Source organism: Puntigrus tetrazona, chromosome 7 (genome assembly GCF_018831695.1).
Source record: "Puntigrus tetrazona isolate hp1 chromosome 7, ASM1883169v1, whole genome shotgun sequence".
In the NCBI taxonomy this organism is placed as follows: domain Eukaryota; kingdom Metazoa; phylum Chordata; class Actinopteri; order Cypriniformes; family Cyprinidae; genus Puntigrus; species Puntigrus tetrazona.
The window spans coordinates 19,977,362-20,002,271 of NC_056705.1; the positions used below are offsets into that span (position 1 = coordinate 19,977,362).

Here is a 24,910-nt window from a genome sequence, read left to right on the forward strand (position 1 = left end):
GGTTGGTCAAGCTGTTTTTAGCTGTTTTTTCCAGCTGGTCCCCAGCCTGACCGGCTATAGAAGTGGCCAGACCACTCTGCTGACAGCTAAGACCAGGCTGGGTGACTAGCTTTTTTCCACCAAGGATATAGAATGGGATTTATTGTTATTGTTATTACTCACTTTCATTACACAAAAGCACATAGAAAACACAGGGCAGTGTTATACATGTCAAAGCATTCAAAACTGCACAAATTAAAAATGTATACAAACGTATCAATTAAATAAATAATTTTAAACAAAAAGAAAATCGAAAATAGAGCGTATGTGTTAGACTGGAGGGTCAATTTATTGATTTATTTGTTAGTTATAATCACCTTCCTGAAAAAACAACAACTAAAACCATCAAACGTCAGTAGCTATAGGCTAGTATTTAAAGAATAAAAAAACGATTACATAGAATTAGAATAAAGAGTGATAGACTATAGGGTCAAATGAATATTAATCACTTAATTTATTAACTAAGTTATGTTTATAACTTGTTTTTATTATTAATTAAAGGGCATTCAAACACAACATCCGAGATGAACGTGAAATGTGACTGATAAAATGGACAAACAGCTGAATATTGTGAGTATCATGTAAAACAGCCAGTTATGCTTTAGACACGAGTGACTGATTATACTCTGAACCACTTGAACTCGCTGCAGCTCCCTCGTGTGGGTTTCTGCTGGCGCGCCGTGCGCATGCGCGGCCCCAGCATCAGTTCCCCAGTGGTCGCCAGAGAGCGAGAGGAGGTAGTGTCTGACTCTGAACCTGCAGCAGCTCCAAGTGTTTCCCTGTTCCTGATGCACGCGCGGGGCTGGTAACCTCAACTGCAGTTGCAAGCCATGAATTACCAGCGTGATCTATTAGAGTCGAGTCCGATTTGTCCGTGAAGTCAACAGGCGGTGATCGTGATGCACTATTTACGGAGGAAAGCTGCATTCTCCAGGTTCAGGTTAAGGCCTACTTGTTAGATCCCCATCCTCGTCTCAACAGAGTCGCATCGTGATGGCCGATGACCAGCAGCAGTCTGGAGCCGGAGTAGGACCTTTACCTTCCGCGGTTCAAGGATTGCAAGGGGCTGATGCGAATGCGTTGCAGCTAAAAATAAAGAACTCGATCTGGTAAGCGCTCTGCGAAATATTGACCAGTAATTGAGTCCTGCTGGAAATGTGTGGGTTAATGGATCTGAAGGGTCCCCATCCTAATTAGCTCTATTCTAGGTGGTCCTTCGTGTCCGCTTGTCAGTGAGTCACGATTGGAGTAACTCAACTAATCTCACAGTGTGCTTCGTTATTATAATATCTGTAAGTTAACTTATCAAAGTTGTTTGCTCTGGACACCGACATTTTGGGCTGACCAGATTATGCACGTTAAAGTCTGAGGTGGGTAACTCCTCCTGACTGTTATTATCAGTGCAGTCGTTGTTTATAGAGTTGCTTTTGTGTTCGTATGAAAGCGTACTAGTGAAATATATCCGCGTCTGGGATTGCGCGAAAGATTTCCCGCGACCACGCGTTAGCAGCAGATTTAGTGGGCGCGCGCTTGCGGTGGTAAACAACTCGCGTGCAGCAGCCGGGTACGGCGTTTAAAAGGCCAGTGTGTAAAGGCACGCTTTCCTCAGACACTGGCATAACTGCGTCGCGCTAAACTACGATGCTCTTTTTCGTCCTTTGGTTTGTTTTGCGCTTATTCAGATCGTGTTTTAAATCACCGGGTAATCCCTTAGCTGCCGTTATTAACGAAGACGTCGCGAGGCATGCAGCCATGGCTCGTGATGTTTATAGCCTAGCAGCGCATGCGTTAAACATGCATTTGTATTACTAAGTAAATATTTTGAAGATACTGTATGGCTTCTGTGTGCATGGTCCTAGTTTTGACTTGGGTCAGTAGTTTTACCTGGAATTGATCATTGTTGGTGCACATTGCTTGTGGCAGCGAAAATAAAAAAACGCTGACACGATTATTTTACAGCCTCCATCCCCCTCACCACCACCACCCTTGTTTTTGCATGTTGAGACATGCTCTCAACGACATGCATCTGCAGCAGCGGCGGCTCTACTGTACTTCCAGTATAGGTCGTAGATTTGTTTAGCCTCACGTGCAATACTGTATGTCATATATATATATATATATATATATATATATATATATATATATATATATATATATATATGTGTGAGTGTGTATAGATAGATAGATACGTGCAGAGTTGCATACATATATGGCAGCATTTATTATTGGTGTAATTATTAGAGCCCTGTTGTTTTTAGAATACATACGAAATTTGTATTCAAAACTTCAGCTGCACAGGGCTCCCAAGGTCATGGAAAAAATGGAAATAGCACTGAAAATTAAAATGCTGGAATATTTCGTCAGCTACACAGTACAGTATGTGTTCTTATCCAGTAATAAGGAACTAGAAAAAGATTATGCAAGATTATTTGCAAAAAGTTGTGTGAACCACGTGTGTAGAATATTGCTCATTACTCTGTTGTTTATTGAATTATCCATAAATCAGTTCATGCAGCTAAACAGTAAAGTGATGAAACCATGTTGACATTTAAACCTTAAGTGTAAATTCCTGGGAAGCTTTAAATAAACTGGTTTAGGAGGACAAATAATTACCAATTAATCCGATCATTAAGTAACAGTGTTTACTTTTTGAAAACAGTTTTTTCTCAAAATAGCTGCTTTTTATTGGTGGACTGTTCAGTTGTGCTATTGGAATTACTTCTTGTATATAAAATTGATTAGTTATTTTACCAGTTCATTTCAGTTAAAAAACACACACACATACAATATGTCAGTTTAATTTCCAGGAACTGGTTTTTACAGGTTAGATCGAAACTATTTGACACTTTAGTAAAATAATTGTTTTACTGTGATCTGTATAACAGTGGATTTGATAATTACCGGTTTACTTTTCTAATCACAACATTTTTTTATTGATTTAAGTTGCAATAATACTCTCTGTTGTGAATTCGACAGAAGTCTGGAATTTTCACTTGAAGCTGTGCATCATTCACACCGGAGTTCTGCTGTTTATTGTAGGTCTAAGTACTATTGAATGGATTGAACATTTAAGCAGACATTCATATGACGAGTGGACCGTCTCAGCCTGCGCTCCTTACCCTTCACTCTGAGGAGAGCTCTAAAGGTTAGGTCTGTCCATGTGATAGCTGATACCCCCATCTGCATTTGGCATGCTGGTTGGCACACAGTATGTCTCTGTGGAAAAGAACCGGGTATTTGGCACTGGTGCTGGCAAACCTTGTGGAAAAGAGATTGTGATTCACCAGTAGTAAAGTTTGTCACTAATGGGAATATCTTGTAATTTATACTGCGATAGTGGAGATGACCGAAGCATAAATACTGCTTACCGAATCAATACCCACCAAAATGAAGGTAGATAACAAATCACTAGACTCCTATTACTGTTAGGGGAAAATAATTTACTTTTAGCAACAGACCAGCAGAGGGGGTTGTTTTAGAATGAGCTGCAATTTTGGTTCAATGTTGTGATTTAGCTCTTTGAGCGTATTTCAGAGTTCATTTTGGTTTGTGCGAAATCTGTCAGGTAATTTTGGATGAAAAACAGATTTTAAATTGACTAACCTGGGTTTGGACGGGGATGGATTTGTTCCCTGATTTTCACACGGATGTTCATGTGTATGTACATGCACATCAGTGTGAATCTTTGTTCATCTACATATGAAGGGAAATTGGATGGAATTGGGAGGAGGGGGAAGAGATCCAAACACAATGGTGGTAATCACCTTCAAAGAGAAATGAAAATGAGCCATAGCACCGCTGGCAAAAAGCCCAGCTGTTTTTACCAAACTGCAGTTTCTGAGAACGGATCACAACTGCTGCTTTGGCGCTGTTAGACGATTCTGTTTTGGTTTAGCCTACATCTAGGCCAATGCTCAAACAATGGAAGGATCTATTTCACTGCATAAACATTCTATTAGGTCTTCAAAATACCCAATGAAGTTTACCGTTTTCCTGACATTCAGCAAACTAGTGATCGCAGCATGTATAATAGCATTTCCTAGAATGTGTTAGAATGGGTCCAAGAAGAGTTTTCTGTACGATTTGTAATGAATCTATTTATTCATTTATTTTTGAAAGAAAACACACTTTTATTCAGCAAGGATGCATTAAAGTGTCAAAAATTAGCAGTAAAGGCATTTATAATACTACAAAGATTTCTATTTTACATCAATTCTCCTTTCTTTTCATCCAAAAAATCTATATCTTGAATTTAAAAAAATATTAATAATTGGGATTTTTTTTTTAATTAAGATATGTTAAACTGAAAATAACATTAAATAATAAAAACATTTCTTGGGCATCTTGTGAAAGTGAAGACTGTAGTAATCCCTGTTGACATATCAGCTTTGCCATCACAGGAATAAATTACATTTTAAAATGTATGCATATCGATATATATTTTTTCAAAATATAGTAACATTTGCAATATTATTGTTTTTACTGCGTGTTTAAGCAGATGCATAAGTTTAAGACCACAGACCTCAGACTTTGAGTTATATTGTGTAATCTGTCCTTCAAGGTAGCGACTAGCGAATTTGACAAAATAACACCAAATAACACCAAACCCTAACTAAAAAGATACAAATCCTGTCTGGCACCACAGCATTTACAAAAACTAAAGAGTGTGAAAACAATATACTATGCATGCTATTACTTCTATCTTTTCCCTCTCTGAGATATTAAGATATCGGTAATTTAGCAGCCATGTGTTTGAGACCTTAGATCACCTCTTTGCTCACAGCAGTCTGGGAAGCCAGACAGTTCCTGTTAGAGGAGCAGCTGGAAGGAAGCCTGCCATGCTCAGTTTTCTGCTATTAGCAGCACTCTAAGTGCTAATAGCTTTAGCATGCTGCCAATGATACTAGATTGTGTTTCAAATATTTTGAGGTTTAAAATAAAATTAAGGTCTATGTCAATATCGCTTGTATAGACCTAAATTACTCCTATTTAAGTGTAGCATGATTGTGTGCGGCTCAGCGCGATGACTTGATTAAATTGTGTGTGTTGGTTAACACACATGAGGTTATGAGATGCAGTACAGTAGTAGCTGAGTTCAGCAGGTTCAGTGGAGTTTTTGTCTGTCTGTGAGAGAGAGAGAGAGAGAGAGAGAGAGAGAGTTTCTTATCCTTCTCTCTCTCTCTCTCACACACACACACACACTAACACACAAATATCACACATGTAGGTCATGCTGACTAGCAGTAGTGTTAGTCTCTGTGTCTGTATGTCTGGCTGTTCTCAAGTCAGCACTCTGTTCATGTGGAATTAGCCGTGAAGCTCACAGGCCTCTGCCCTCTTCCCAGGACAATCTTATTGAGAGCAAAAGATACAGACATCTGCGACCATCCCTTCCAACCCGTGACACAGTGACCTCTCACCTTCCACCCCCACCTCTCCCTCTCTCTCTCTCTCTCAGGCAGTTGTTTACGTTACTGTTATGATCGGAGCACATGCGGCCAGCTGGAGGAGGGGATCTTAGGGGGAGGGGCAGTGACCGACAGGATAAAAGTCTGTGGCTTAAATCAGGCCACTGTTTACAGGAAAAAACAAACCTTAAATGACTTGATTTTAAAGCCTGGCTCACACTGTGTGATTCTGGCCACGATTTGGTCATCTGAGACGAATGTTGAAAGCCCTGTAAGATTCCTATAATCCTAGGCTAAAAGCTGAAGTCGTTCAGTTCGCAGTCACTAAACGTGTAAAGATTGATAAAGTAAAACAACATTAATGATAACTGAGATCCCAAAGTGTGACACGATCATCATGTTGGTACAGTCTGACAAGTAACAATCGTAAAGGATATTAAAAACCGCAGTGTGAACACAGCTAAGTTGTAATTTGTTGTACGTAATTGTGAATATCATATTTGCTTTATGTGGCTGTATGTAAAGTTATTGTTCATTGCTCATACAGATTAATGATTGCATGTGATAAAAGTGCTGGTGGTTAATCCATGTTGCCGTCAAGAGACCGTTGACTCCTCACAACTCCCTCTCTGGTCCCAAATTCAAGCACAAGGGATGTGCACAAATACTGCAGAAATAAAACCAATGATTGATCATGCTAAAAATCAGCCATTATCTCACAGTATCATCCTGAAATTCACTAACAAATATGTAATTGTACCTGAGAATTACATTTCATATAATTAAACCTATATTAGATGAAAATCTTCTATCATTAATAGAACTTACATCTGCGTCGTTCATGCAGTGAGCACCACCTTTTCCATGTAGGTTCCTATGAAATGTTTATATATATGTTTATATATATATATATATATATATATATATATATATATATATTATTATTATTATTATTATTATTATTATTTTATTTATTTTATTTTTTTAACCAAATTGAATTTTTTTGTCCTTAGTTCTGTGAATCTTTCTTGATTTTGTGTTTTGGTTTATTAGAAATTCAATAATCAAGTTCAGTAATCAAATTAATTCATACGACCTGACAATTCAATCTTTTAAAATATAATCAAATGAAAATACAAAAGTTCCTTTAATACAAAACATTACATCAAATTAATACACTAAAATATGGATGAAAATCTGTTGGTTGTGTAATGTTGTCTGTTGGTTGTGTAATGTTCCTAATTTAGATTTTCTTATTTCTTTATTTTCTATTTTATCAACAGATTTTTGAGTTTCTCATTGTATTTGCTAATAGTTTTTACCAAATAAAATAGTAAAATGCTCATGAAATTAACTAATATAACTTCTCGTATAGTGAGACTGAAATGCATTCTGTAGCAGATGCTCTTTCACACAGGATGCAACATGCCCTTCAGATACAAGGCGCCTTGCGTAGGCAGAGCGAAGAAGGGGAAGTTTTCACAATTTTGTGTTGTATATACGTCTTTCGGTCAGCAGACAAATATCTGTGCTTTGAAAACTGAAACTCTACACCAATTAAGAAACTTTAATGTGCATAGTGTATTTACAATTCAACATGTTGATACAAACAGAGCTTTATTTTAACAAAGTAGCGGCTAGAAAGACTTTTAACACGATGCTGCTGCCCATGTCTATTTCACATAACAAACTAACATATACTGCTTACCTACAATAAACACACCTGACGTGCCAGCTTGAATGGACGTGTCTCCATGACACAGATTTTCTCCCTATATGACCGCAAACTTGTATCGCATAGAGCGTTTATTTGTATGTTAATTTATTAATTACAGACACTAGTTTATATCACATTTTGAATTAATTGTAGAGCTTTACAGCTTTACTTTAGGTTTACTAATCCAAAATTTGCACAGTTTTCTGACACAGTTATGTTACACAGTATGTTGATTTTGTTCTGCGAATCCATCCTCGTTTTCTGTATTATGGAAATACTCACACAACACAGCACGACATAGGACACCAGATAGTATATTTCTTTTGTCTTAAAATTTTGTGACTCATTTACACGCAAACATTTTCAGATGTGCTTCACGCCACACATGGCAAATAATATCACAGTGCACTTGGTTGGCTGGTTCAGTTGAACACCAGACCAACAGAGTTAAACTTCGCTGTTGATGATTGCATGTTTAGCTTATTTAAGTAAGTCCCAATCAGGTGTCAGCTAGTTGTTGCTACAGGAAGTGACATTAATGGGAAATCCTGTTTTTACTGCCTGCCTTGACAACAGTGGTGTGATCCTTTATCTGCTTCGCGACTACCTAGATAAAGCTTAATGATAGTTACCTGGCCTAAGGCCACGTGGGAGAAAACATCAACTCACCTAGTAACAGTTCATTAGTTCCCTGACCTCTTACTTGCTCATAGGCACAGTCATATGACCGATTCTCTTAAGAACACACATGTTGCTTGGCTTTGACCTCTGGCATAAGCCTGAAAGGTTTTATATGGGATTAAGAAGTCAGAATGTTGGAACAAAATACTCCCTGATTGGATAGCCTATAATTAAAAGCTATAGTATGTGGTAGCTCTGGTGATTGGCAAATCAGGGCTTGACCGTAAGTATGGTCTGATAACTCAGGACCAGTGCAAGAGGGATTTGGTGTAGCCGCTAGTTTTTACATTCAAAGATTGTGCATAAGTTTTTCATCACTTTACAAAGTGTTATAAATGTTGCTGGTTTAAATATTCAGTAGTATCTACCTGTGTAAACGTAATTTGCAGATTATTTGGTTTTGACTATACTATTATATTTATATATATATATATATATATATATATATATACATACATACATACATACACATACACTGACACACGTGTGTATATATATATATATGTGTATGTAAATGCGTGTATTACTTTTGCACTTTGTTTAACTGTGAACGTGTGAACAAGCAGTCAGTAATTACACTGTTTTGTTGTTCAAGGTGCCCTGCTCTGAGTTGTCCTTGAGCCAATTAGTCCTAACCTTTAGTTTTGGCTCTCAGTTTTGGTATTCAGCCACTGTGGCCTGATGGGACATTTCTTGCGGTGTTGATAGAAATTAAGGAGATACATTTCAGCATTATGTCTTTTTTTAAATCTTACCCTTAATTCATGACTTGTGACTTTAGCCAGGATGTACCGATTGTTCTTTAAAGGTTGAAATGATTCTACAGCCATCACATGAAAAGTGTCTTTACATTTCCCTCGAGTGCAAATGTGTCCCTCGCTACTGTCCTGTACCTGTATATAGATTCCATACTGGTTCATTCCGGTCCCTCAAACATCCTGATGGTCAACACATTCTGATTGGCAGGAATATTTATAGATCCCGTGTGATGGAATATTAATGCAAGATATTTTTTTTGTGCCTGAGCACATGTGTTCCTGAGGATATATCGGTCTGAGCCGGACAGGGCTGACTGTTAGAGGATGGAAAGATGTTTTGAATGCCACTGATTTATTAATAAAGCCAGCTTTATGAATGTTTCTCAAATTACTCTTGTGTCATGCTGATTCTTTCTCTTCTTTTTTTTTTTTGCAGCAAAACCGTACAATCAAAGGTGGATTGCATTTTGGTGAGTATTTGATGTGGAAAAATATGATGATGTTGTTTCACTGAAAATACAACAATGAAAATAATTATACAATTAATCAACCAAAAATAACCTAAGCTTTATCTGATCATCTAATATTATGCTTACAAGTCTTATAAAACATTACATTACAATAGACATACAGAAATGTGCTTTAAACCATATCACATTGTATTAATTGGTTGAATTATTATATTTGAAATTATAAGTTTGAAATGATATTTATTTAATTGTAGTCACAATCAAGCAACACTTGATTTTGTTTGTTAATAAGGTGGTCTGTCGCAAAACAATTACATAAGGTGTGTTAAATCAAAAGTGAAGGCAGACCCTCCTCTGAAAAATTATTTATTTTTTTGTTTAATGTTTGAAATTACATATATATGCCATTTTGTGGAATGGCCAGACAGAGGTCATTTGTCTGTATTGGCTGACTTTGAATTGACTTTTCTATAGTGGTGTTTTCATTCAGGAAGGGTTTGGCTGGTTCAGCACTGACATTGGGACAGTTCAGTCTTTAAGCGCAGTTTTTATGTTGTGGACAAAACAGTGGCAAATATGATGATATTAGCATAACAGAACCACCGCCTATTATGGGGAAACTAATCCAAAGTATAAAGAAAACTAAGAGACGCGCACATAAAGATAGCTAAGCCCAGTCCAGAATGGAAGCCGTGTTCTTATGTGCCCAAATTATTAGTCTTTCTGGCTCAAATACATCCTCACACCTTCGGGACTATTGTAACAGTAACTTTTCACGGCTTTGAAAAGTAAATGTAATTTTTCACTGCATGCAACATACCCTGTTTTGTTCATTATGGGCAGATCAAGTGCAGTAGAATATCAACAGTTAAGTTTCCGCAATAATAAGAAATGTTTTTTTTGGGCACTAAGGAGTAATGGCTGCTGAAAATTCATCTTTACCATCACAAGAATAAGTTACATTTTAGAAAATGTCTTAAAATATATTACAGTTCTATTAAATTGTAACAATATTTCAAAATGGATTTTAATATAAATCCAACCTCTGTGAGCATAAGATAATTCTTTTTTTTTTTCTCATTTATTGTCAGCAGAGTAAAATAACTAGACTTTGGATATTATCATATATTTGAGTGAGGGCTGCATGAGCATAGTTTTTTTTTCAGTGCTGATGTTTGTGCATAGTTGAGGAGGTTCCCATCAGGTGATGTAGGGCTGCAGCCAGTCATGTTTTGAGTTATGTGGGGTGATGTGTGAGGGAAAAGAAGGTGGCAGCAGTTCGTTAATGGCCCCTCAAGGTTAAGAGAAACACAAAATCCTCTCCAGATATTAGGCGGTGTGCCCTGTGTCCGCTGCTCACCTCGTCTGTCCTCTCCCGTCCCTCCTCCTCTAGCCTGCCCCTGTTGACCTCTGCAGGATGTTGCCAGCTCTCGCTGAGTCTTGCATCAGCCTCCTAGAATGAAACTTTCATTCCATAGTAGCGTCCCACAAAGCCTTGCTTTTTAACACTTATTACCTCACATTTACATCTTGCTAAGCATGTCACTAAAAAAAAACCCTGTAATGCTTCAAAATGTCCAACATTCTGTCATAATATTTCAGATTTTCTGGCAATTTGTGGCAACCTTATGAAAGAGAAGTTCAGAGTAAACAATGCTTGGTTTAATTAAATGAACGTTAACTCTTGCAGGATATAATTAGATTGTTACAAAGAAAGAACAAGGTTACTGATTTATTTTACTGGCTAATATTTAAATCGGGAAGGTTACCCAAGAATGAAAGTTTCAAATTGTTACAAACTGGTTTGACATTTTTAAAAAATATCATTTTTTCTGTTTCACATTAGACGAGTGTAGGTAAATAATTCTGAATGTTTTTTGGGAGAAGCATCTTTAAGCAGTTAATGCAAAATGCTGGATATAAAATTAAATAATTCAGTTCATTATATTTATTCACTGTTCATTCAGGGTTTAAGGGCCTGACTGTTACTGAATCATCACATTTTGAATTGTTCCAGCATCCAGGCCTGGACGAATTTGCTTGTGAATATTTTGTAGGCTTGTCAGTAAGAACCGGGTTCAGTCCGTCTGTATAATGCATGAGTTGTTCGAGCATGTCTAGTAGGCTCTGTAGTGCTGAGTAAGGGGTCTGCACACTACCCAGGGGACATTACACCTGCATGAATGAGCTGAGTGAAGATGAGCTACAGGTTCTTCCAAGCTTTGTCATGACCTGATTGCAAGTGTCTTCTTCATCTCATTGTTGACACTCCTGAATAAATTGCAGGTTGAAAACAGGAAAAATCTGTTCCGTAAATATGTATTGTCCGAAGGTCCAGTTTCGCTTGCATACTACTGTTCAAACATTTGGGGTCAGTAAAATCATTTTTCTAAAAATAAATTAAATGGATCAGAAAAGTCATTCATTGTGTTTTTATAATGTTTATAATCTTTTTTTTTTTTTTTTTTTTTTACTCATTAAATAAAAAGGCTATATCAAGTTTCACAGAAATATCAAGTATTTATCATACCACAACTGATTTCAACATTGATAATGAAAACATAAAAATAACGTTTACCAACCCCAATCTTTTAAACAGTAGCATATGTGTTAATGTTTTTGTTTTCCACATGCTTATTTTTGTCCACCCTTAAAAGTCGCCCAAGTCCTCTCTTAAATAGGGTGGTTCGCTTGGCTCCGAGACGTCTGCATTCTCATGCCATTTTTACTTACCTTTCTTACCCCTCTCCAATGTTAACGCTAACGGCGCCCAGTGGTTGATAACTTTAGCTATTTGCTAGCCATCTTTCCCTTAGCAACGACGAGACGAATAGAAAAGACAGAAAGAGACGCAACTATTCTTAGAATTCGACGGAAAGGGGAGGGCGGGAGAGTCAGCGAGTGATGATGCCATCGCCGATGAAGAGATGTTTGGGTGACAGGTGCATTTCCTGACAGTCTTTCCCCAAGTTTCATAAGCTCTGTGTGCTGGTATTGTTTATTTTGACACGGCCCTTACCCCAAGGAGATCATTTGGACTGATTGTTGGTGTAGTTGTGTTGTGGGACTTTTAAAGATCCCCACTTCCATTACTCCCACAGGCAGTCACCGTGAAAACAAAGGCTTGTTTATGCTGGCTTAACCGACTGCTCTGATCGCTGAGGGATTAGGTATTCTTCAGGATTATTTTTACCTTGGATGACTTCCTGTTTAGGGTTATGCCGCACAATCCTATTGAAGTCTGTTTATTTTAATTTGCTGCTCACAGCTCTGCAGGTCTCAGCCCAGCTTGCCGACCGAAGGCCTCTGAGGTTTAATATTGCATGTAGTTTCATGATGGTTGCCAGGTGCGGAAAACCTGTCAAAATCACTCTAATATTTCTATCCGATTTATGTTTGGAGTGCTTTAGAAAAGGCTTTAAGTGTATGTGTGCGAGTGAGAAAGAGCTGGTAAGTGAAGATGGGGAGCAGTGCCTGGAGGGAGAGACTGGTGTCTGCTGCTCTCTACTTGGGCAGAATTTAAATCAGCTCTGCCCCACCCAAACATCTTCCACATTCTCTTTGAAGAGCTGTTCGGTGCTCTCGCGCACTTAACAAGAGCTGTAAGAGAAATAAAGAGAGCTAAAGAATAAGATCTTTATTGTTGAATGAAGGGGAATTCATTTGTATTTGTTTATTGCTTTATTGTTGGGTAGCCGGTGAATCATTTTGACTTGGTAGGTCATATAACTTTTAAACATCTGTAATTTTCAGCTTAGCTTTGCACTGCCCCTTGGTGCTAGGCAGTAATGAAGTCATTTGGTTTCGTGCCGTTTACACGTTGTGACCCTTGGATATTTTTTTAAGAAAACACTTTATTTGGCGAGGAATACATTAAATTGATCAAAAGCGGCATTACATGTCTGACATTATATTTGAAATAAATGCTCTTCTTGTGAGCTTTTTATTCGACAAAGAATTATAAAAAATGTATCTTAATTTCCACGGATATATTAAGCAACACAACTGTTTAACATTTATAATGATAATAAATGATAATAAATATATCTTGAGCACCAAGTCAGCATATTACAATGATTTCTGAATGGTCATTTGGACACTGAAGACTGGAGTAATGACTGCCAAAAATTAATGACAGAAAACATTCGTTTTAAATTCTAATAACATTTCATATTACTGTTTTTGCTAGATTTTTACTGAATGTAATGGACTTGCCAATAAAATTGCCAAAAACTGTACAGAACCCTTATGTTTGAACAGAAGTGCATATTTATTATTATTATTATTATTATTGTTATTATTTGGTCTGATCAAACTTGTATCTGTTAAACATTTAAATGTTTTCAAAAATGTTTATGAGTAAACGCATACAATTGTGAATTTGTTCATTTTGCTAAAGTATTCCACTGTATCTAAAAGCTTGTTTTCAGCGTGACCACTGACCAGGAAGTAAAATGCTGTCATATCATTTTTGTTTCATGATTTCTTACTTTCTTACACTTATATACTTGACAGTGATGACAGTTAGATGCTTGACATTTCATATTCTTGAAACATGCATGATATTATAAATTGTTAATACTGAGCGCACATCATGTGCGTCTCTGTTGCTTTGCAGCAAGATGTGGAGAAGCTTACAGACATTGAAAAACTCTACCTCTATCTCAAGTTGCCTTCTGGACCCAGCAGTGGCAATGAGAAAAAGTAAGTGATCTTTACTGTGATTCAGGTAAAATCAAGTGCGAATTCAGGGCAGTGCAACCTTTCAGTAATTCTTTTATCATATTGCATTTTGAGAATCTGTGCTACCAACTGTACATTAATTCAAATTTACTTTCCTCTCAGTGAGCAGAGCTCCATGTCATCAAGTCGTTCCCAGCAGTTGCACGCATTTAACTGGATTCGCAACCACCTTGAGGAGCATCCTGAAACATCACTGCCTAAACAAGAAGTCTATGACGAGTACAAGTAAGTTAGGAAAACTGCCATCTTGCCTTCTCCATTCACTTAAAACTCGATTATCTTGAAGATGAAATATGCATATATGTATAATGTACACAGAGCTTGAGACTTTTGTGATCTCTCTACAAATTGTAAATCATTGTTTTTCTACGTGTGTGTGCTTCACAGGAGTTACTGTGATAGTCTGGGCTATCACGCTCTCAGTGCTGCAGACTTTGGAAAGATCATGAAGAATGTCTTTCCCAACATGAAGGCACGTCGACTTGGCATGCGAGGCAAATCCAAATATCCTTTTTGTAACAATCCCAACCCCCCACCCCCCTATTTACAGCCCCCCAAAGCAGACCCACACATACACACGTTCCTGTCCCTGAACTCTGTGTACTAAAACATCTGTTGCTGTAATTCATGTAGGTGCTATATATAGATCAGAAATCGAATCAAATAAAGATTCCTAGAACAGAGTTTTGCTGTATAGCAAACCCTTTTACGTTTGGCTGCCAAATGCTTGATCTTGAAAAGACTTTCAGCAAAGTGCCCATTAATTTCTGTACAGCCTTGCAGTGGAGATCATTTGTCTTTTGCACTGCATTAGGTAGTACAGGTTACAGTCTTATTAACTTGGGTAACATAAATAAAAGAAATTTATTTTTTTTTCTAGATTTTACCGTGATGCATTAAATAGGTGTTATGGAAATACATTGATATTCTTCTTTTACAGTTTTGTTTGAAAATACCACAAAAGTAAGTCAGATAACAACAACATATCTTTAGCTGTTACGACAAATCTCAAAAATTATGTTGTGTAACTGTGGTCATGGTTATTTTGGTGTTAAGTAAGGCAGGGTTAAAAGTGCATTCGTGAGGGTGAATTATATTTTTAATTTCAGAAGGGTGCGTCACTGAAATAAACCATGCTTGTTGTTGACGGTTGCCACTGCAACGGAAACCCAATCCTCGTCAACTCTAATGCCTAAGAAAGCAATGCCATTATTCCAGCAGAGGAACTCTTGTATTTTCTTTTGCTAGAGAAGTGAATAAGAGCTCCAATTCCAATTCCATTTCCATTCGGGGGTTCCGGTAGTAGTCATACCTTTTTGGTTTGTTAACATTAAGTTTGACGTAGTACCGCACGCAGTGTACGTGTAGGAACAAAAACTGGCAATTTGTCAGCTTCCATTTTGAGCTGTATGAGATGCTCAGTAAAGGAATGAGTTTGAAGGTATGTTTGAAGTTCATGAGCTGGAACCCCACTATAGACCAGCATGCTGTCTCTCCTCATACCCAAGAGAGTAGATTGGCTAACCGTAAATTACTGTGATGTTGTATTTTTGGTTTGGCGTGTCAAAGTCTTAATTTGTTACCAACACCTCTGCCCTGCGTGTCTTACTGCACTGGCTTGTCCTCAGTTGTGATTTTTACATATTGACATTGATTAAACAAAATGCATATTTTAATTTATTATGTTCATTATTATGTTATTTGCTTATGCCAAAGTGATCAAACACATTTTTTGATATGTTGACATCCACAAACCTTATCTATTTGATGGACAGATGTATTTCCTTGACTTCTGTGAATGTATTGCTATAGTGGACTTAGGAAGAAGGCTTTTGTACACATGCCTTCTCTTCCAAACCTAGATCTTCACAAATCATGCGATGGGGTAAGTTACTACTCTTCTTTTTCATTTAGTTATCATGTATCTTTCTTTCTTGCCTTATTTCTATATGTTCTTGTCTTACCTCTGTTTAGCTGCAATTACATCAATCTTATTTTAGGTATCAATCAAACAGTGGCGTGTGTCAAAGTCTAGAATCTTGATTTGCTTCATTCACTTTTCATTGTCAGTGTGAAGTGTTTGAACCTACTGGTCAACTGTCCAGTGCAGAAGATGAGGTGCGCGTGGCTGCTTGTGGGTTGGTGTGCGAGTGGGCACAGAAAGTGCTGAGTCGGCAGTTTGACAGTGTTGAGGATCTGGCTCGATTTCTTTTGAACAGCCACTATATTGGAACTAAGTCTGTGGCAGCTCTTACTGTGATGACCGGTTCCCCTTCAGGTACAGTTAATTTGTAAAAGCCCAGCAGGTGACTCCATGTACTCAAACTTACAAATGTCTCCACCTTGTGGCTAACAAAGTTTTTTTTTTTTTTTTTTTTTTTCGCCATCACTATTCTATAATCATTCTTATTTATTTCCACAGGAGGAAAATTGTCCATTCAGTCATCTGCATTTGCTCCCACAACCGATGCACACTCATTCCAACCTCAGGTTAAAACCCTGGTCTCACCCTCAGTAGATGCCAAACAGCAGCTACAAAGGAAGATCCAGAAGAAGCAGCAAGAACAGAAACTGCAGTCTCCACTCCCTAGTGAAGCTCAGTCCAGGAGGTTAGATGGGGGCATAACTCCGGGCGCAGGGACAGGCATACCCTGTGGAAGTCCTGCTCTTCTCTCGCCACAGCCTATTGGGATTGTGGTTGCAGCCGTTTCCAGCCCTATCACGGTGAACTATGAGTTTTACACAAAATTTAAAAAAAAAACAAATGATATTTAAAAAGGAAAGTTTAGCCAAAAATGAAAAATCCTCTCATGATTGAACCTCATGTTGTTCCAAACCTGTAAAACCACCATTTATCTTCAGAACCAAACTAGATTGACAGGGAAGCAAAGAAATTCAACAATATCATTAATATCACAATGTCATTATTTTTTATTTGTTTTTTTGCACAAAAAGTATTATTATAAAAACATGGATTATTTTAACAGTGTCTATACTAGGCTTGCTGCTGCTGATACCGGTGTTAAGCCGCAACACTGGTTACGTCACTTGCCCCACCATTGTTTTGATTTTTAAATAATAAAAAATATTTAGTTCGGAGTGAGCAGACAATTAAAACTGAAAAGGGCTGCTCGATGCAGCGCACAGATCAGATTTCATTCATCACGTGAGGAGATTGAGTCGAGCTGACTGATAAAAAGAGTGCGGTGAAAAATACGATGGAAGAGTTTCAAAACTAAATGCAAAAGCACCTGTTAGAACATTTGTTTCTCATTTATTTGGTTCCATGGTTTTTGCTGATTTTTTGTTTTTTGTTACATCAAGGTGCATGCCATCCGTGCCTTTTTTTTTTTTTACTTGTTTTCCTAATAAATTATTTATTTCTAATTTTTTACAGATTTTTAGTTTTATATAAACTTTGTAAGTTTTTTCTTCTATTGGTTCTATTTTTTTAAACTAGGCTATTTAAAAGTGAAGGAAAGTGAGGGGAGAAAACTAACTAAAAGCAAATTTCTGCTTGTTGCAGAAATGCCACAAATTTAAAACATGCCCGCCATTTACAGGCTATTTAAAATGAAGGAAAGTGAGGAAAGAACAAAAAACTCAAATGACCCCCAGCACGATGTATTACCAGTGTTGTCACATGTTGATTAATCGCTGAGAAAATTACTGTGGTTCTGAGCCTATAATGTTGTAGTTGCAGTCTATGAAGGTTCAGAATTTCATCAAAAATATCTTAATCGTGTTCTGAAGATGTTTGACAGTGTGACATGAGGGCGAGTAATTTATGACAGAATTGAGATTTTTTTGGTTGAACTGTCCCTTTAATTAAATTAGCTCCTATTCTTTGACTGAAATTTCTTTTTTTTTGTATTTCTTGCAGGTTCAGAGGAGCAGGCAGTTGTTGTCTCCTAGTCCTGTTCCCATGGCAGCTGCAGACAGCAAAGTTCTTCCTGTAAACTTTCAAGTTGTTACCCAGTCGGTGCAGCCTGTGAAGCAGTGCCCCAAGACACCTCATAACATCTCGGCTAGTCCGATAAGTGACCGGTCAGCACGTCACCGGTATGCCCAAATCCTGCCCAAGCCATCTGCTTCAAGTGGCATAACCCTGCGTTCACCAACATTGCTTATCACCAACAGCCCCATCAAGACAGTGATGTCAAGTCCACATGTCAGTTCGGTCAATGTAGTCAAGATGACGACCATATCTCTGGGCTCTAATGGCAATGGGACCAGCACACCAGCCGATACCCCTGCCAGCAACAAAGTCAGACCTGCATCTGCTGGAGTTGCCAGCCTCAATGACGATCCACAGCCAGTTACGCGTGTTCGCAGTGGGTCTATAGCTGCAATGCCATCTGTTTTGTCAAGGTCAGGGCGTTCAACATCCACGACCCCTGTCATCGACACTAAAACAAATACTGAAGCCATAATTGGAAGTGGTCAAGAGCACGGTGGTACGAGTAGACTGGCAACCACTCTGGACACCATTGGTGGTATACAGCGCTCAGGGATATTCAAGCCCAGAGCAGCTAGCGTACCCACTCCTCTTGACAAGGGCTCTCTGGGTTTGGACACTCTAACAGGGACCAAATGCAATGAGAGGACACTCCTCAAAACTCTGGCTGCTGGCAGCAATAATACATCCAACACTAATGACGGCACTTTGTACCACAACACAAATAACACTCAGTCAAACAGTGGTAATGCGATTGTGACATCGCCTAAAGATGCAGTGTTGGCATCCAAGAGCCCTCACAAAAGACCTGGCTTATGCACTGATTTGAGTCCAACACCTGTTAAGAAAGCCCACATTTCTGTGCTACCAGCAGGCGGATCTGATGGACTGAAGTCAAATGTAATGGCAAAGCAAATTCCAAGATCAAGCACTCCTTTAAGGCCAGACAGTGCACCTCTGTCAGTTGCAGGCAAAGCTACTGCAGGTCCAGTCAGGAATACTGGCTTCCAGACAGTTCGCAGGCCTCAAAGCATCTGCCAGGGAAGATGGGAAGGGGCTTCATCATTAACGGATTACAGAGTTTCTGTCACCTCTACAGCAAGTCAGGATACTTTGGTGGGGAACACCATGTTTCAGACTGTTTGCAGGCCTCGAAGCATCTCCCAAGGGAGATGGGAAGGATCTTCAACAGGTATTGAAGGTAGAGCTGTGGTCACCCGTACTGTTAGCGCTCCAGGTCAAGCTTTGCTACAACAAGTAACTAAAAACTCACAGGATTTGCTTATAGACCAGTCTGTCTCTTCTGCAGCATGTGAACTGAAGAGTGTATTTTGGGATGGTGAGCTGCAAGATGGTACTCAACAACATCAGGAAGTTTATGGTCCGCAAATGGTGTCTGAGCCAAAACAAATGTCGACCCCGGTGATGGAGCCCCTTCCTGCAATTGCTCAAGTCTCTCCTTCCAACCAGCAGGCTCAAATGAATGACTATGGCACCCAGGCCAACCTTAGCTACTTTCCATTTGATGATGACATGACCCAGGATAGCATTGTTGAGGAACTTGTACAAATGGAAGAGCAGATGAAAATTAACAATAGCATACAAAGTTTCAGCAACTGTGTGGATAATTCACTGCAAGGCCAGCAACAAACCATGCAGACCACCATGATGTCTACCCTCCAGAACAACCCCCTGTATTACAGCTCTGCTCATAGCAGCAGCACCCCAATCCAAACGCCCACTCCTACACCTACTCCCACTTCTGAGATGATAGGAAGTGGTCAGGGTATGATGCACGAAAGCCCCTGTTCACGCTTAGCCCCAAGCACTCCGGTCGACAGCGCTCTTGGAAGTAGTCGACAAACTCCTATTGGTACGCCACACTCCAACTGCAGCAGTAGTATCCCGCCAAGCCCTGTGGAATGCAGAAACCCTTTTGCCTTTACTCCTATTAACTCCAGCATCACTGGATACCACGATGGAAGTACTGTCTCCTCAAGCCCTGTCAAGCCCATGCAAAGACCAATGGCCACACATCCAGATAAGACTAAACTGGAATGGATGAACAGTGGGTACAGTAACAGTGGTGGGAACACCAACAATGGCATTAGCATTCTGCCCAGCTATCAAGACCTAGTAGATGACCACTTTCGGAAGCCTCACGCCTTCGCCATCCCGGGTCAGACCTGTCAGTTGCAAACCAGACATCATGACACTCATATCAGCCGCTTGACACCGATTTCGCCTGTTCAACAGCAAGTGGCGAGCATGGCTAGCCTCAACAAGAAAGAGGGTTTTGCTGTTCCAGCACCCCTTGACAACAAGGCCAGCTCAGGGTCTGGAACATTTCGTTGCCGCAGCGTTAGCCCGGCAGTCAGACAACGCAACTTGAGCGGGACCCAAAATCCCAATGTTCCCCACTCTGTGGTCTCTCCTTTCAACTCCCCTGTAACACCTGAAGTGCTAAACATCTTTTCTAACAGTGATCCTGATGCAAGCATCAGCAGCATGGCACAGAGGAGTCAGTCTGTTCCAGTAACCGTGATGATGCAGTCTGAGGTTCTACCCATGCAAGCAGGCCAGCAGATGAATACCAAAAACATCACCAGTGTCCTCATCAACAAAATGGATGGCGATGGAGATGACTCTGTACGTGGCATCGGAATCAACAACATGCCGTCCAACTACACTGCCCGCATGAATCTCACTCAGATTCTGGAGACCACCACAGTGCCCAGCTTTCCTGGTAGTGCCAGCCACCAAGCTCTGATCTCGCCTTGTTCATCAGCCTTTGAGTCCCAGAAGCCTGGTTACCTCATGAAAAATGCCAGAGAGGAGCCGATGAGCTTCTCTGTAGATGAAAGCCAAGCACAATCAGCCTCAGGGGAGCACCAGCCACCACAGCAGCAGCACTTAGGCAGACGGCAGCTCCTTGGGCAGGAACAGCAGAGTCAGGCCATGCTGTTGCCTCTACAGCAAAACCTCCAACAACATCAGCACCAGCAACCCTTGGATTTAGACAGAACTGTCAAAGATCTTTTACACGAGGAAAGCTTGAATGCCGGCTCACAGCTTGTGGGTCAAGGATCAGAGCTTAGTGCTGGGAGTTCAGCGTTTCCCAGCGATATGCGGCTGACCACTGAGCTTACTGGTAGCATAAATGACTTAAATACATTGGACACCAACCTTCTTTTTGATCCCAGTCAACAGCAGGGACAATATGAAGACTCAACACTGGAAGAACTGAAGAATGACCCACTTTTTCAACAGATATGCAGCGAGACTGTGAATTCTGCTGGCTTTGACTGGTTGGAAAGCAAAGACCAGGCAACAGTGGAAATGTTGGGTTAATTTGTGCTTTTGTGTTGTTTTGTTATTTGGATAGGTTTCTATGTATGTATTTTCAAAATCTCACCAACGTATGTATTCATCTTGTCGTGCAGCACCTACTGCTATAAGCCCCTGGATGTCACAACACAGGTCCATATTGATGTGCCAGGCTTAACAGAAATGATTGCTCTTTAACATTGCCGGTTCTTTGTCTCAGTGGTTAGTGAGAAACAACCTAACATAGAAGTACTGTCACATTTTTCCTGCTCTTTCTCACCAATTTTGCAAGACAACACGTCAGAGCTTTGCATAAGAAGTCAAGTAATAAGACTTGGCTTGAAATCATCGGAGACATTTTATGCCTCTACACTGTTTTGTGCATTCAGTTACACACCTTTTATATAATCCTATGAATATTTTGCAGTGAAAGGGCATTGTATGGAAGATATGGAAAATAACTTCTTTTTTAACCCTTTAAGAAAAATATTTGTATTTTAAGGTTACACCAGCTATATGAGGTACTGTACCTCATCTAATTAGCTTTTTCACTCTGTAAACAAAATCGGTGCTTCCATGTGCAGAAAATCAGCTTTGAACATGTTGAACATCTGTATTGTCTTTCAGTAAACAACGAATAAGGGAAGATCCCATTAGCATTGTTAAGCTTAAGGTGTTAAGGTGATGCTTAATATTGAAATACAGCAGCTTATACCTGCAGCAGATGTATACAAAGTAACATATTGCACACAAATGTGCCACCCTGTTGGAATTCCTAACATGAACTACTAAGCAATGTACATTTGCAGGTTTATTCTTATTATCAACCACTATGTCAACTGGGAAGTATGCATCTACTTGCACAAAATCACTTATTACATTTAAATAAAAAAATTAGTGTACTTTTGGAATTTAAATTTGCTTATGCTAATAGTTAACTAAACTGAAAGTTAAAAATATTGACCCATGTAGGGTTTTTTTCCCCCTAAGATGCTTCTCAGGTTTCCCCAACCTCTAGATTGGAAGATATAAATCAGATTTTATAACATAACAGGCTGGGTTTAATTTAAACCCAATCAATGAATAATCATGGCACTGGTTATTGCACTAGCTGGCACCTTCATATTGCATTTGCAGTTTGAATATGGTTTTAAAATGAAAAAAATAAAAGGAAAAATCGGTTGGGCTATTGTAACTGGTGAAACCAAAATGCCAAAGTAGATTAGTTACAGGACAGTTGTCAAACTATCCCAAATGTTTGTTTTATGGTTAACTATGCATTTATGTGGCCAAGAAATAGATGAGTGGCCACTTTTCTGATTCTGTATAACATTTCCCCAATTGATGCTTGTCATTTGGCAGTTAGCATAAATGAGATTCATTGAAGTATATATTCTCTTGTGCACATGCCTTGTTTTGGCATTTTCAGTGACTGTTTTCTACTTGAGCACTTCATTCAGGAACGTCTTTATAACATGCACTAATAAAGAGCCTGTACCCCTAATCAAAGCATTGCACCAGCTGTAAAAACATCAGGAAAATGAAAATACCCAGATCACGTTACTAATAAATGAGCTCAGTGCTAATATCATCAGATAGCCCCCATGCCCCCACTTGCTTTAAAAGCTGGAATGAAGATTTAATTCACTTAATTCAATGGGCCATTACTGTACCACGTTGTACTGAAGTACTTGATTAGTAGCCCGCTTTCAGAATAGCAGAGCATAAGATACACTTTGTTGCTTAGTGTGGTAGTTATTCAATTCCATCTTAGCCTTACTTCCATACCAAAGACAAGTTTTGTAATTACTAAGAAAAGGTAGAAGGAATTCTACCATTTTAGTATCCCCACTTTCAAATTCTTACCCCAGTTTTTAAGATGCATGTTTTAAAATGCATTAATGGAAATGTCACCCAGGTTTAAATGGGGCCAAGATTTTGGGGTTGAAAGGGAATTTGTTTTATGCATAATTGTGTCATTTACATACGACCACTGTAGCACTTGAATTTTATTTACACGACATGTCAGACTTCATTCTTATGGTATTTATAGCAGGACAGTTCTTAGGGGATGAAGAAGGTAAACTATGGAATTTCTGTTTGTTGTGACGCTCTGTAAATAAGCTCCATTTATAAAAGAAAAAAATTACACTGTATTACAAGCTTGACTAATGTTCATATTGACAATATGACAATGACTATAGTGATCCAGTGGTCTTTGACAGTTTTTTTTTTTTTTGTTACAATGAATAGTTTACATAACTAGACATCTCTTGTATAGATATAGCTTGTTGTGAGTTTTAATTTTTTCCCATTTATTTATTATTTGGCTTCCGGTTCTTTTTTTCTATTTTTTTTTTTTTTTGCCCGCAGAAGAGTGTGCTTTTGTGTGAGAATATAGCATGGATTTTAAAATATGTTGTGGTTTTTGCATATCTTTTTTTTTTTTTTTTTTTTTTTTTTTTGCACAGGGATTTAGCAGGTAACACTGGAAATGTAACGACTGAAAATTCACAAAGTTCTTCTGGTTCTTTTTATTGCACTAATTTCATTGAGGAACTTTGAGAATTTCAGTGCAATACATGAAGCACCAGTATACTGTTTTGAAGAGCTACTGTTTGGGGGGCGGAGGGTGAATTCAAGTTAAAAAAAAAAAAAAGTCAGTTTGTGTTCTTATGTTTAGGAGCCTTTTGACGATCTTGTTGAGAAGTGCTTACATGTAAATGAGCAAAAGCAATTGAAATGTTCAATTAAAAACATTTAAATAATCCATTGTTCATATACATAAAAATCGTAAATTTGCATTTGATCACTGTACATATGTCATTATTTACAGTAACATGAATATTTCTGTTTAACAGAAGAAAATTCACTTGTGACATGATTTTTTTTCCTTTTAAAAAATGTCTTCAACATTACTATTTCCTTCCTCTTAAAAGTATGTAAAAAAAATTTTTTTTGAACAAGCACTACTATTTCTACTTTAATGAAGAGGCAGGCCGTAAACGTGACTGTATTATTCTCTGACTTGGTAGAATTGTCCGTTCAACTTGTCTTTATTTCCTACCTTTGCTATTCCCTCATGTTGTTATTGTTTATGTACAGACTCTTTATGGTAGTTTGATGAAATTTGTTATGACATTTCAGCAGGATTTTCTTCATTCTTTTGTATTGAAAGTGCTTACTGATGTTGAGATTTTTTTAAGTGGTTTTAAAAACCAATAAACATTTTGTAAAGTATTGCAAGTCAATTTGTTCCGTCTGTTTGAAAGCCAGAATTGGCTTATGTGATACACCAAATCTCTTCGAAGATTAATTTAAATTATTCTAATGTAAAGAGTGCAAGGCTTAACTCCGTCAGTCAACCAATTTAAGCTGTACTTTGAGCGTTGAGAAACAGCTCATAGATCCCTGTCTATATGGTTAAGGTGGCCTTAGCCAGGTTAACCCTAATCATGTACAATCAACCTATTGAAACTGATACAACAGGGATTTATGAGAATGGACAAATATTTACCTTACTTATCAAATATATAGAGATATAGTATTTACAAAAGCGCTGTGTGTTTTAATGGAAATTAAAAGGGAGATCCTCCTTCGGCTGATGATGAGTAATCACTTGCTTTGCATGAAATTTGACTCATCACAAATTAGTAAAGCTTCACTTGACCAGCAGATGGCGCCACAACGCACTATTTTACTCCATACAGCGTCCTCATAAACAACCCTTTTCCGAAAAACTAACACGCGACGTCGTCAAGACAACAAACCGAGCTCGCGTCAATGGGCGGTATTTCAAGCGTGTGACT

General features: G+C 38.6%; 1 protein-coding gene across 1 annotated transcript; it reads left to right on the plus strand.

Moving 5' to 3' along the window:
* Nucleotides 1–316: 316 nt before the first annotated feature.
* rfx7a (regulatory factor X7a) lies at nt 317–24,341 on the plus strand. Its single transcript, XM_043245214.1, has 9 exons — nt 317–1,148; nt 9,040–9,073; nt 13,692–13,777; nt 13,919–14,041; nt 14,204–14,320; nt 15,617–15,701; nt 15,887–16,094; nt 16,239–16,540; nt 17,700–24,341. The coding sequence occupies exons 1-9, from the start codon at nt 1,033–1,035 to the stop codon at nt 21,123–21,125; spliced, it is 4,497 nt and encodes a 1,498-aa protein (XP_043101149.1). The 5' UTR covers nt 317–1,032; the 3' UTR covers nt 21,126–24,341.
* The last annotated feature ends 569 nt before the right edge of the window (nt 24,342–24,910 follow it).

Excerpts from the sequence above, each read along its gene's own strand:
- rfx7a (XM_043245214.1), top strand. The coding sequence starts at position 1,033 with ATGGCCGATGACCAGCAGCAGTCTGGAGCCGGAGTAGGACCTTTACCT. Across the intron at positions 14,321-15,616 it reads GGCATGCGAGGCAAATCCAA|GTATTGCTATAGTGGACTTA; the intron begins ATATCCTTTTTG and ends ACTTCTGTGAAT. Across the intron at positions 15,702-15,886 it reads TTCACAAATCATGCGATGGG|TGTGAAGTGTTTGAACCTAC; the intron begins GTAAGTTACTAC and ends TTTCATTGTCAG.